Source organism: Perognathus longimembris, chromosome 19 (genome assembly GCF_023159225.1).
Source record: "Perognathus longimembris pacificus isolate PPM17 chromosome 19, ASM2315922v1, whole genome shotgun sequence".
NCBI classification, from domain to species: Eukaryota; Metazoa; Chordata; class Mammalia; order Rodentia; family Heteromyidae; genus Perognathus; species Perognathus longimembris.
The window spans coordinates 39231347-39244568 of NC_063179.1; the positions used below are offsets into that span (position 1 = coordinate 39231347).

Consider the following 13222-nt stretch of genomic DNA (forward strand, 5'->3'; position numbering starts at 1 on the left):
CATTGACAACCAAGCTATTAGTGTTCTAAGTTCCTTTTTGCTTAGGTGACAGTTTTAGCAGGTGTACCACCTCACGCAACATGTGTTGTCGTTTTTTTTCAACCACTCAAGACAGCTTCATCCTTAAGTCACTGCCACATTTTTTAGACTCTGTGTTATAAAAATGCTTCTGTTCCTGATACCAGTTTCTGTTTGTCACTATGTTAATGCAATGACAGTCTGCACTTAAATCACAGTGACTAGAAAACAGTAGAGATTTCTCTCTTGTGTTTTGTGTTGGCTGTTGTTCTGCTTTGGTGACCTTTTAATCCTGATATCTAGAAAGAGAATGGTGGAATATTCACTGTCTGAGACATGTCATTTTTAAGACTAAGATAAAAAGTACCAAGGAAGAATAATACAATGACTCTTTAACGAAATCTGGACATGGTTTTCTTTAGTTCTCACATATCTTTGGACCAGCTGTCAATGAATGGATACATTTTATCTTATAGGGATTAAAAGTAGATAAATTAATATAGAGAGAAATCTAATCTACAATAGTAGCATTATGTTGCTCTGCTTTTTTTTGACAAAGTTATTTAGCAAATCTACACTCATAGGTACATTTCTTAGAAGAATAATTATATGAAAAGATTCATATGTTTTCCTTGATGGTATATTAAGAGTGGGAATCATGTTCAGCAGAGAAAATTACGAATATTAGAAAACGTTTAGATTTGCTTGTCTACAATCCTGTGGAAGCTATATTTAAAGTGTCTATCTTTTAATGGGAGAGAATATATGTGGTCGCTGACACACAGAGAACAGACATTTTAGGAAAGGCGATAAATTGAAATGAAAGGGGACTAAGAAAGAAAACTAGAAACACCAGGTATTCTCTAGTTTCCACTCAAGTTATATTACTTAAAACAATTCAAAAAACATAACTGTGAGATAGATTAGAGGAAATACCACCAAACTTCCTATTTTCTCTCCTTCTGTACCTTTTCCAGGAAATAGATTTAGTAGTGGCCCTTGGAAATGTTCACGCAATACTCCAAATATTTCAGCCATTCATAATTCATTAAATAATGGTCATTATTCATTTAACTAATTTGGCCTAAAACAAGAAATAGGTTTGGGGTTTTTGTGCTATTTCTGACATAGTCACATCTTAACGAGACTTAACTGTATTTGAAAGTTAGTGTCCAACTGTGACTGTGGCTTAGTGGTGGAACTCCTTGGTCTTGTATGTGCATGGCCCTGAGTACAATACCCAGCACTATCCCAAAATCCATCTTAATATTTAGACATTTGTGATTTGATTCCAAATGGCTAGCTGAAATAGAAGAGATAAAGACTAAGAAGAGATTATGGATAATTAAGACATGGTCCAAGGACTTGTATAACCAGAAAACAGAACATTTTAAAGCATCTAGGGAATACTTATCAGGCTAAGTGTAAACTAGTCTGTTAATTATTATAAATCTCATTGGCACAGCCATCAAAATAATACTTATAGCTGAGGAAGGTAAAGGCATCTTAGAAATAATTTTTTAATTGGGCTCTGAAGGAAATATTTTATTTAAATTTGTGGACAAGAAGTGGAAAGGGCATTCCTGGGAGGGATAATAGGACTGAGTTGATAACACTGGGCATGTTGTAAATTTATAAAGGAACTTAATGCTATTCTCATTGTGGAGGAAGCATGAAAGATGAAGTGGAAGGCAGAAAGCCTGTACGTTATTGAGAGCTTTAAATAACTGATTCAGTCCATCCTAATTACTTGTCAATTCCATGTCTGTGAATCTGACTACTCACTAAAACCTAGTTGTAACCCCTAAATCAGTAAGTTCAGTGCGTTTGTAGTTCGTTGTTGATAGAGGCAAAAAAAAAAAAAAAAGAGCAGAAAGCTAGAATTACCTGTTAAATATGTTTCCAGCTGAGGTGAAATGAGAGTCTGATTACTTATTTTTGCTCTCATAAGAGAGATAAATGTACTTTCCTGGTGTTCTTGGTGTCATATTATTGCATATAAATGAGGTGGCTTTAAATAGAAACACATGCACACACACACACACACACACACACACACACACACACACACACAAAATAAGGTGCTGTATTGTAGCCACAGGGATGCGGGAACCAAGTTGTGTGTATTTTCCCTTGCAGCAATGGTTCTTCCTTTGCCAATCTGATATTCACAGCAGCTTCATAGACCGGCTATTACAAATAGGAAGAAGCAACTGTCTGTGTCATCTTCCTATAAATTTATAAAGTGTCTACCTTTATAACGTTATATTTAGCATATACATGTTCTCACATGGATGACTGGTGCCATCATTTCCTTTAATGCATGAATCGGTGGACTCAGGCCTCCATGCCTCCTGTGTGAGGATTCCAGCGTTTGCCATGTTTGTTCTGATGACTACTGGGATGTGTGTATTGGGTTTGGTGGAAGGATGGGGTGTAGTGACCCGAAACACTGTGTGCCCCTGTCCTTGCTCCCCTCCTGCAGTACTCCCCCCTCCCCTCCCTGGACCAAGTTAGGGGCATAAAAGGGAATTTTACTTTATTCCTGAACTATCACCAGGTCATATTTGGAACCTACTGCAGCCTTTTACTAAAGGCTTGCAAGTAACTATTAAAATGAGAATTATTAACAGAACAAGAAGCATCTTCAACTTGAATTTTTGGTTTGTGGGTCATGAAACTTGAACTCAAGGCCTGGGCAATTGTCCCTGAGCTTTTTCACTCAAAGCTAGTACTCTACCACGTTGCGTAACAGTTCCACATCCAGTTTTCTGGTGATGAATTGGAAATAGGAGTCTCATAGACTTTCTTGCACTTGCTAGCTTCAAACCATTATCCTCAGCCTCCTGAGTAGCTAGGATTACAGGCATGAGCTCTGACTCCCAGCTTCAAATTGAATATTAATCACCACTTTACATGAGACTTCTCCCTGCTTGCATGGACACAGGCTGCCTTCACTCTTCTTTATCTTACTCTAGTTTGACTAGGTCTGTATTTCTGCTCTCTATAACTCTGTTATCTCTTTTCCTCTGAGATCCCAATTACCCAGTTACAGCTTAGAAATTCTTGCTTTACAATAAGAGTGATTTGCCCTCTCTCTCTCTCCTTACCTTTCTCAGTCTTCAGCAGTCATTTCACCCAAGTCAAAATGCCTGTCTCGATGCCATAGAGCCAAAAAGTTAGCGATGGTATTCTCTCAAACAAAGGAGTAATTCAATACCTTACATGTTAGGGACACAGCCTCAACTTGCAGTTTTTAAGTAAGAATGTTGTATTAAATTTCATAATATCTGTGATTGCATTTGTCAATCGTTTTGTAAATCCAAAAGATGTACTTACTCAGACTACAAAACAGTGCTTGACTTCACAAACCGTTAAGACAGGATTTAGGTATTTTAGTAGTATTGAGAAGCCCAAACAATATTTCCTGTGTTATTCTTCCTTCTAAAATCTTATTGAGCCTTTATTTCTTTGCATCCCATATACGTGAGAATTTGTCATAATTTAGATCTATCTATCTATACTTTAGTAAAATACTGAGATTACATTTGCTTTCAATATCATCACTTTTTGGTTTCATGATCCCTTTAAATATTAAAATAGTTTGAGGCCCCAAAGACAGACATGTTTATCTTATCAGGAATTCAAACTGGGAAAAATATAAAATCTGTAGCCTGGCCCTGGTGCTGGTGGCCGCCAGGTACTGCTGGCTCAGATCTCTAACCCGAGCCATCCAGGAGGCTGACACCCGAGGCTTGTGGGTCAAAGCTTGCCCCAGCAGAGCAGTCTATAAGATTTTCACCCCCAAGTAACCTTCAAAAGGCTGGAAGTAGAGCTATTGCTCAATCAAGTATCAGAGCAAAAAGTACCCAAGGACATTGCCCAGTCCCTGACTTCACCCCTCAGGACTGGCATACACACAAAAAGAATATTAGTTGTCATATGATTATGATAATAAACCAATGCTGGAGGTAACAATATATTTTTCTGAAAAATAACTGAGAAGGCTGGGAATATGGCCTAGTGGCAAGATTGTTTGCCTTGTATACATGAAGCCCTGGGTTCAATTCCTCAGCTCCACATATACGGAAAATGGCCAGAAGTGGCGCTGTGGCTCAAGTGGTAGAGTGCTAGCCTCGAGCAAAAAGAAGGCCAGGGACAATGCTCAGGCCCTGAGTCCAAGCCACAGGACTGGCAAAAAAAAAAAAAAGGAAAAATAATTGTGAGATAATTGTAATTGTTATATTTTTTAAAAATTGCCTTTAATATTAGGTTAGTAGAATGGTATCTGCGTCTGCATGCAGTTTTTGCCACTTGTCTTTGGGATCAGAATTACTGTAGCACTTCACATTAATTTCAAGTTAATCTTTAATACTACAGAAACACTTAACAAATGCTAGAATTTTACTAGTTGCAAAAGTCGAATACAACATATGCTATTTACTTTATATGATCTTCTATATTAAAATCCATTGGTCTATCTTTGCACTTTGAATGGTTTTTGTACCGTCATGATTTTGTTCCATCATGTATTGGGCAATGGAAAACCCATTTCCTGAGTTATACAGCTCTTCTAAATGCTCTTTTTCATATTATCAAAAATATCTGCTCTATCTGGAGGTGTGACTCAAGTGGTGGAGCACCTGCCACAAGGCCCCAAGTCAAATTCCAAAACTTCTATATGTTTGTTGATTTTGCCAGTCTCTTCCGAAAAGTCCTATAGTATTAGGAAACAATAAGTGATACAAATTTCCTGAGCCTCTTATTTTTGCTTGAAAGTTCCAGTTTTGTCATTTTGACTGGCAACAAATACTGTAGTTATTTCTCTTGAAATGACAGATTTATATGGGCCTTTCTGGTGAAATTGACAAATAACCAAGTCTGAATAATCAGATTTTCTGATAATTGTTCTTTTAAATAAAAAATAGTTTCGCCTGGATAAAAAAAACCAGCCTATTCTGCTCACAGTAAAACAATAAGAGAAGTTCTTTTTCTCAAAATAGTCATGATGCTGTAGGACACAGCAGAAATGCTTTGTAAGGGCTTTCCATTTCCGACACACAGTGTTATGGAATGTATAGTCCACAGTGAAGGCTTCATAAAAGAAATGTTTTCCAGATTCATCAAGGAAACTTCTAATGGGCGCTTTTCTTTTGTTCTCCCTGCAAGTACATGGCGGTGATGAATAAGATAAGTTTGGCCCACTGCTTTGACTCAGGCCAAAGCTCATTAAACTCACTTTTGCTTAAGCCATCCAAACAGTGTTCAGCATAGTGAACAGAGCAAAAGATCTCAGTTTATTATTGTGAAATTACTTTTGTCTTCCTGGATACCCTTGCAAGGGGAAGGGTCACACACACACACACACACACAGGATTTTGGAGATTTTTTTATTGTGATCTCTTGTAGAACTTAGGATGTCATGCTTCCTAGTTGCTTGCTAGGCTGGCACTGTACCCTTAAACCTGGCATTTTGCTGATTATGTTGAAGATGGAGTCTCCCAAACTTTTCTGCATGGACTGGTTAGTAAACTGTGATCCTATAGATCTCAGCCTCCTAAATGACTAGAATTACTGACAAAGCCACTGTTGCCCAGCTTGGTTTCTTTTTTTTGGGGGGGGGTTATTTTTTCTCTCTTTTTTGTCATTTAACAAAGAATCTATGACTATAATACTTCTTTTCCCCCATGTTTTGAGGATCTGTTTAATAGTTCTAATGTGTAGAACATTAAAGTTTTATCAACAAATCATGGAAAGGACATTTTGTACAAAGAACTTAATTCACTTAGCTACTATCTGCAATGCTGGCTTATAATTTATTTTGCTTCAAAGAATACACTACTTTTAGGCCTAATTCTGTTGGAGTTTAGTATATATGAAGAGGGAAGAAATGTAAATATTGTTGCTCAAAGCATAAGTAAAAGGTTTAGAAGATTTCCAAGTAAACAAAAATAAACCCTACAGTGGAGTGCAATGTGACCCTCAGCTTTACTGAGTGAGTGTATGTTTTGTTTAAAATTGTTTCTGCATGTTAGGCTGCCTTGCACATCTTGCTTTATGTGATATGCCCTGAATACAACGAATACAATGTGAATACAGTAAAGCAATGCTTCTTGATCAATTTCACCCTTTTCAACATTCTTTCTAAGAAAGGGTCTTGCTACAGAGCCCAGGCTGGCCTTGAACTCATGATTCACCCGCCTCCTCCTCCTAAATGCTGGGGTTATAGGCATACACTAACATACATGGCTAAAAGTTCTTACCATAAATCAGAACCTGTGAAGAAAATAATCGAATTTAAAAAGTAATAACTTCATTTCCTCATGATGTCAGAAAAGATTGAAGAAAAACAACAAAAAAAGAATGACTAATAACACCTGTAACCAGGAGATTAAATAGACATGCCATTATATCTAAGAAAAATCAGACAACCCTAATTTCAACTAAATTGGCCAAAGATTCAAAGATAGCCTTCCCGGAAAGGAAAGTACCAAGAAGTAGCCTGAAGAGAATGACCAAGAGAAAACAAATTCAAATAACAAAATCAAATAATACTTTAGACAATGTTGTGACCGGACAATTAGACCAAAATTCTTGCTGCCATAAGCACCGACGACAAGATAATTTCTAACAATAAACGTTTATTCTATTTTACAAGCTAGAAAGCCCAAGATCAACCCCTCAGTGTCTGGCACGGGCCCAGTCCCAGCATGCAGCGTGGCACCTTGCAAGGTGGCTTCCTTTCAGGAGACACACCTATGTCCCCCACATGGCAGAAGAGTGGAAGAGCCAGGGAGATACCGGCTGATCCCTTCAGCCTCCATATTCATTCCTGAGAGTTCTGCTCCGTGATGGAATTCCCGTGAAACCTCCCTTCTTAGTAGTGTTGCGTTCAGATCTAAGTTTCAACAAGCAATTTGGAAGTAACAAGCTTTCAAGCCCTAGCAAAATGCTCGACTGTATTCTCAAGGTTATTTTGCCTCATTTACAGAACATACAGCTCATGTCACAGATATTTCTTTTTTTTTCTCAAATTTTTATTATCAAACTGATGTACAGAGAGGTTACAGTTTCATACGTTGGGTGTCACAGATATTTCTTAAATCCATGGTCCCATCAACTATAAATCCCTCGTCAAAATGAGGAGAAAAATAACCCCTGCTATTTTGCCTTCCACTGAGGCCAGGCCCCATTTGAGGACAATGTTCTAAAGGCTTCATCGGGAAGGACAGAGCTGGGGGAGGCGGCTGGGTGGGGGGGAGAGAAGGAGAGGGAGGAGGAAAAAACAAGAATGGCCAGGGTTCACAAGTAGTAAAAATGATGTGCCGGACACTGAGCTAAATGCTCTGAGTAGCTGATCGCGTTTACTCTTCACACCTGCACAGATGAGGGAATTGTGAAACCAGGTTGGAGAAATTCTACCAGACCTTGTGCTACTAACCACACATCTACCTCTTTTCTGATAACTTCAACGGGAAAGCAGAGGGAAGGGGTTGATGTATTTTCCAGCTGTAAAATGAACCTTGCAATCCTAAGTTATTTTGCTGTCTCTGCCCCCCAGTCAATATCCCCTTGGCATGGGCACTTTCTTGACTGTGAGTTACAGGGAGGGTCCGAGGTATCGAGTGAGGAAAGGCAGGCACCCTGCCCTCCGATCACAGGCGGATGCCCGTCACCCCCGCTGCGGGCCCCTGCCCAGCCTCTTGAATCTGTGACAAGCATATGCTTCCTTGAGGATTGGGGTAGGATAGCAGGGAAAATAGGATTGTGGGACTTACTTCATGCAACATCTTCTTAATTAATACTGGCTAATGACATAGGTATTGTTAATCCGTCTAGCTATATTTTAGCATTAGGTTAAAACACTTGACACTAACCAGGCTTTAGGTGTTGTCATGAATAGTTTCTGTTTCTTTTTATTTCCAAAGACAGCATTTCTCTCACATTGACTATGTCACAGACACAGACACTTTATGTTTCTCCTGTGTTGACTTTTAACAATAAAGTCAATCTTGTATCACAAGGAAACCAGTCTTATGCCAAATGAAGAATCGTTTGTTTCTTATGTTTTACAGACCTTGAATAATGAGATGAGTACAGATGATGACAATGAATATGCAGAAGAAAAGGATGGCTACATCTGTGCCGTGTGCCTGGATGTGTACTTCAACCCTTACATGTGTTACCCTTGCCACCACATCTTCTGCGAGCCCTGCCTACGGACCCTGGCCAAAGACAACCCAGCACACACTCCCTGCCCACTGTGTAGGACAATTATTTCTAGAGTCTTTTTCCAGACAGGTAATTTCTTCTCTTTGTGTAATCGAATTATCTCATTTTCTGGCTACATCTTTGTTCTAATTTTAAATGAATTTATAAGTTACTATGTGTTACTCTCCAGTTCAGAAAGCAATAGGTAGTCACCTCACAAAATTGTTAGAATTTTAGATGAAAATAGATTCATATGTCTACTCCTGTAGCTGTACACTCAGATCTTTGCTAAAGCATCACAACTACTTGCTGTTCAAGGTGCCTCTCCAGTGTGAAGGAGATTCCATTTGATGCTACACTGTGGATTTTTAGTCCAATTATCAACCTTTCGGCTATGTCTCTGTGGCCCTTTGTTATTTCCTATGGAGTCACAGAGAACAAATCTATAATATCAGAGGACAATTATTCAGTCCTTCACCTAAACTCCAAGTCTTCCCAACGATGCTAGTGGTAGGGTCTTTCTTCTTAAACAAGTAAAAACTGATAGTAGAACAAAGATTTGTTTTCCTAGCTGGTACATGAATATGAAATATAATGCACATTGATGGAGAGAGAAAGCCTAATGATGATATTCCAATGTGACCTATGGTAAAAATGGTAGCACATATACTATGGTGTCTATTTTCCTCAGCCATTATGGAGCCAAACATCGTACTTTATTTTTTTTTTATTTATTTATTTTTGGCCAGTCCTGGGCCTTGGACTCAGGGCCTGAGCACTGTCCCTGGCTTCTTCCCGCTCAAGGCTAGCACTCTGCCACTTGAGCCACAGCGCCACTTCTGGCCGTTTTCTGTATATGTGGTGCTGGGGAATCGAACCTAGGGCCTCGTGTATCCGAGGCAGGCACTCTTGCCACTAGGCTATATCCCCAGCCCCAACATCGTACTTTATTAACAGTAAAACTAGCTAGGTGCTGGTGGTTTATGCCTACTTTGGCAAGATCAAGAGAATCTCAGTTTGAGGCCACAATGGAGGAAAAAATTTACCAGACTCCATCTCGACCGAAAAAAAAATGAGTATAGTGTTATATGCCTGTGATTCTAGCTATGGCAGGAAGCACAAATAGGAAGATCCTAGTGTAGACAAGCCCAGGAAAATAGCAGGGCAGAAATGGGCTGGATATATGGCTCAAGCTGTTGAGTGCCTTACTTAGAAGCATGAAGTTCTCAGTTTAAATCCCAGTACCAGGAAGGTAAAACTGGAGAACATGGAGAGTTCTCGTCCTTAAAGAAATTGAAGCACCTTCCTGCATGGGAGTGTCAGATTCCTAGTGTAAGCGTCAGGTATCCGATTCAGCTGTATGAAGCCTTGCACACCTGCTATGCAGACCAAGTAACTGAGCAAGGAAAAGAAAGTGAACTCATGCCTCTCCAATCTGCTGGTACCCATGCACTGCTGCACAGAATTGCTGCACTGGGCTTAAGCAAAGCAAGTGACGCAATGCCGTACCACATAGGGTGGCACTGACTTGTAGAAGGATGTACCCAGCACCGAGGCCTTCACTGGCCTCCTCAGCTCCATCAGTGACCCCTGCTCTCATGGGGAAAGCAGTAAGGGATGGAGAAAGGAAGACCGAGCACTTCCTTGAGAGGGCTGAAGCTTACTGGAACTCCATCTGCTCTGGCTGGAATATCAGTTCTTTCTCTAATGCCCCATCCGCAGGGTTCTTTGGGGTGAATGAAAGAGGAGTGCCAGTAATGCCACATTCTCTGTGTTATCTCTGGACAGCTATAAGCTATCAAAGAAATCATTTACTAAAAGCTTGTTTTGGTGGGAAGTGGCTAGGTGGACTTTGGCACTGCTCCTGCGCTGCAGGATCTCATTTAACACCGCACGAGCATAGACCGTGTCCTGGCCTTTTACGCTCTCATTAACACTGGTAGGGATTATAAACTGCATTTCCTTCATGTCCTAAACTAAGATTAAGGTTGCTCTCCATTTATCAGAACAATTGCCTACTTTCCTTTTGTATATGTGTGTGTGTGTGTATGTGTGCGTGTGCATATATAATAATATTTCTCATATAAATCATACTGCGAGTACTTCAAGAGTCTCTTCCGATGGAGACCACATTTGATTGTGCATTATCATTTAGAGGGTGATACAATAATGGTAATATTCTGCTTTTATATCCTAACTCAAAAGAATTTGAGGCCATTTCTAGAATATATTCCGTGAAATAGCAAGTCCAGGGATTTTGAATTGGGATAGACTATAAAGATCAACTAAATACAAGAAACACAAAAACTCTAGAGCCCTCTGTATTAGGTAAAGTTAAATGATGTGTTTGGTTTTAAGTGTTCGGACTACTTAAAGAAAATAAAGGTGAGCATGTGGCTAATTCCCAAGATACATTAAAAACATGTATCATGAGACATATAGGTCACAACAAACCTTTATTTTTAAAAGGAATTTTTATGTAATTTTTTTCTTCCGATGCTTCTCGAGAGACAATGTAAACAGTGTCCTAGAAAGCATCCTTAAGGAAAATATGTCATGTTTTCTGACATAGTTTTATTATTATTTTCAAATGTTTATGAGTACAGTGCACCTTGATCAATGTCACCCCTTCTACCATTCAATTTTATGGTATTCTTTCATAAAAGCTGATAAAATACCAGAATACAAATTACTGAAAGCAACATTTCTGGGAGCCAATAACAGACAGCCCAGTTTTCTTGTTAAAATAACCTTTAAAATTCAAATAATAAATTATAAGCTAAAATCACCCACATTCCTGCCATTTAAAGACAATGTTTGATAAGTTTCGTTCCAGAACATTTCATACAATTCATTTAAGTTTTTGTTGTGTGCTTACCAAATTTAGCATATTATCCAATGTTCTTTAACTTGCTTCCTTTGTGCAACTCCGAGTTCTTGTCGTTCTATCATGCTTTATTTAGCCAATCTGTTTTTATGGGATATTTATTTACTCATAAATTTAATGATATGCATGAATAAACATCTGATTACACTAGAGTATTTCCCTAGGATGAATTTCCACAAGTAGGTAGTTTTTTGTTTTTTGTTTTTGTCCAGCCCTAGCGCTTGGGACTCTGGGCCTGATCACTGTCCCGGGCTTGTTTTTGCTCAAGGCTAGCACTCTACCACTTGAGCCACAGCGCCACTTCTGTTTGTGTGGTGCTGAGTAATCCAATCCAGAGCTTCATGCATGCTAGCCAAGCACCCTACCACTAAGCCACATTCCCAGCCCCAAGAAGGTAGTTATAAGACTATGTTCATATTGGAAACCTATTCCCTTGAATTGTTGTTAGCAATACTTTATGAAGAGAAGAGCTGAGCTTAAAGACTTTGGTCATCTCACCTTTTCTTTTGTAACTCTCTGACCAGGAAGATGGTTTTAGATGTAGGGGTCATCTTTGGACACCCATGGTACTTTAAGTTTGTGGCAGGATTACTTTTCTGGCAGGCTCCCCATTAGCAAGTAAAGAAACTGCCTTGCTATGAAGCTTTTGCTTTGGAGGGCAGACTTGAGCATAGACATGAAATGGAATTTTGATGACTTTATTGAGCCAACCACTGAGTCAAACAAGTTTGAAGCCCAACCTAGCTATGGATTTCCTGTAACATGAAAGATTAAATTTGTTCATTACATGGCAGTTTGAATAAGCTCATTGAATAAGTTCATTTCAATTAATAGCATGTTAATTGACAAAAGAATAATTGTAAGGAGACTAAAAACTCTATCATTCAAACACAGGTAAGAGAAAAAGATAATGCTAAAAAAAAGTCTTAAATATTCCTAGAAGGAAGTCAGTAGTACTTTTAATTAACGAATTAAGAAATGGTGAAGTAGATGCCTGGTTTGAGTTCAGTGTATCTTCGCCCATTTAGCTGACAAAGATTTTTTTTTTTTTTTTTTTTTTTTGCCAGTCCTGGGGCTTGGACTCAGGGCCTGAGCACTGTCCCTGGCTTCTTCCCGCTCAAGGCTAGCACTCTGCCATTTGAGCCACGGCGCCACTTCTGGCCATTTTCTGTATATGTGGTGCTGGGGAATTGAACCTAGGGCTTCATGTATACGAGGCAAGCACTCTTGCCACTAGGCCATATCCCCAGCCCTGACAAAGATTTTTTTTAAAAACTAATTTCTGGAGATTACCCTAAAGACTTAAAGTAAATGGGGAAAGATTTATTTTAAAATATCTACTAAAACCCAATTACAAACTTCCTGTAGTATTTGAGATAAGAGCAACTTCCAAACCCCTTGCTTCTAGCTCAGGGTAACACGGGTTTTGCTGTAGACAATTACATCCAGGAAAATGAGCTCCTTCTATTCATTCTCTGCCCTCATCTAGTGCCTCAAATTTGCCCCAAGAAAAGTGGACCACTGACATCTGTCCCTACTCCAAGTTACAACAGAAGCTGTATTCCAAAGAGGCATAGCGCAGAGGACCATCGCTCCACGCCTCCTATTTCAGAGGAACAGGAAGTTCTACTTTAAGCACAGCATCCCAAGTACCACCAGTCCTGATTTCCCTCATCCGAGTTTGTTCATTGGGCAGGCGCTCCAAGCCAATCCTAAAATGATCAGGAGCTACCATCCCTGCTGAATGTCATATACCATAGAACATGGCTGTCACTCTGGGAGAAGCTGACCACTCTCCCAGACCTCAGCTCTAGGGCAGTGCTGCAGAGGTTCTGCAAAGGGAGGGGAGCAGTGGTGCAGGAAGAGAGAACATGGAGTTCTGCAGCTCTAACAGAACTGATTTGATGGAGCGCAGGATGTGGGAAGTTCATGCCTAACTGTGTTACTGAAAACAATAGATTCTTTTTGGTGAAGCAATTAAGGAGGAACTGGACCTCTATGATGGTGGTAGCAAGCTGGGCCCCCGGAACTCTGCCTTTATTTCCTCTGGTGGTAAATAAGAGTCAAAATTTACAATATAATCAAAGCATCAGTTGTGGGGAGGTA

At 39.5% G+C, this 13222-nt stretch overlaps 1 protein-coding gene across 1 annotated transcript in view; it reads left to right on the forward strand.

The window, feature by feature from the left end:
- Nucleotides 1–13222, forward strand: part of Rnf180 (ring finger protein 180) — a 106504-nt gene that overhangs the window by 64880 nt on the left and 28402 nt on the right. The window contains exon 5 of the mRNA XM_048368432.1: nucleotides 8094–8319. Coding sequence (XP_048224389.1) covers nucleotides 8094–8319 — 226 coding nt within the window. The remainder of the gene's footprint in view (nucleotides 1–8093; nucleotides 8320–13222) is intronic.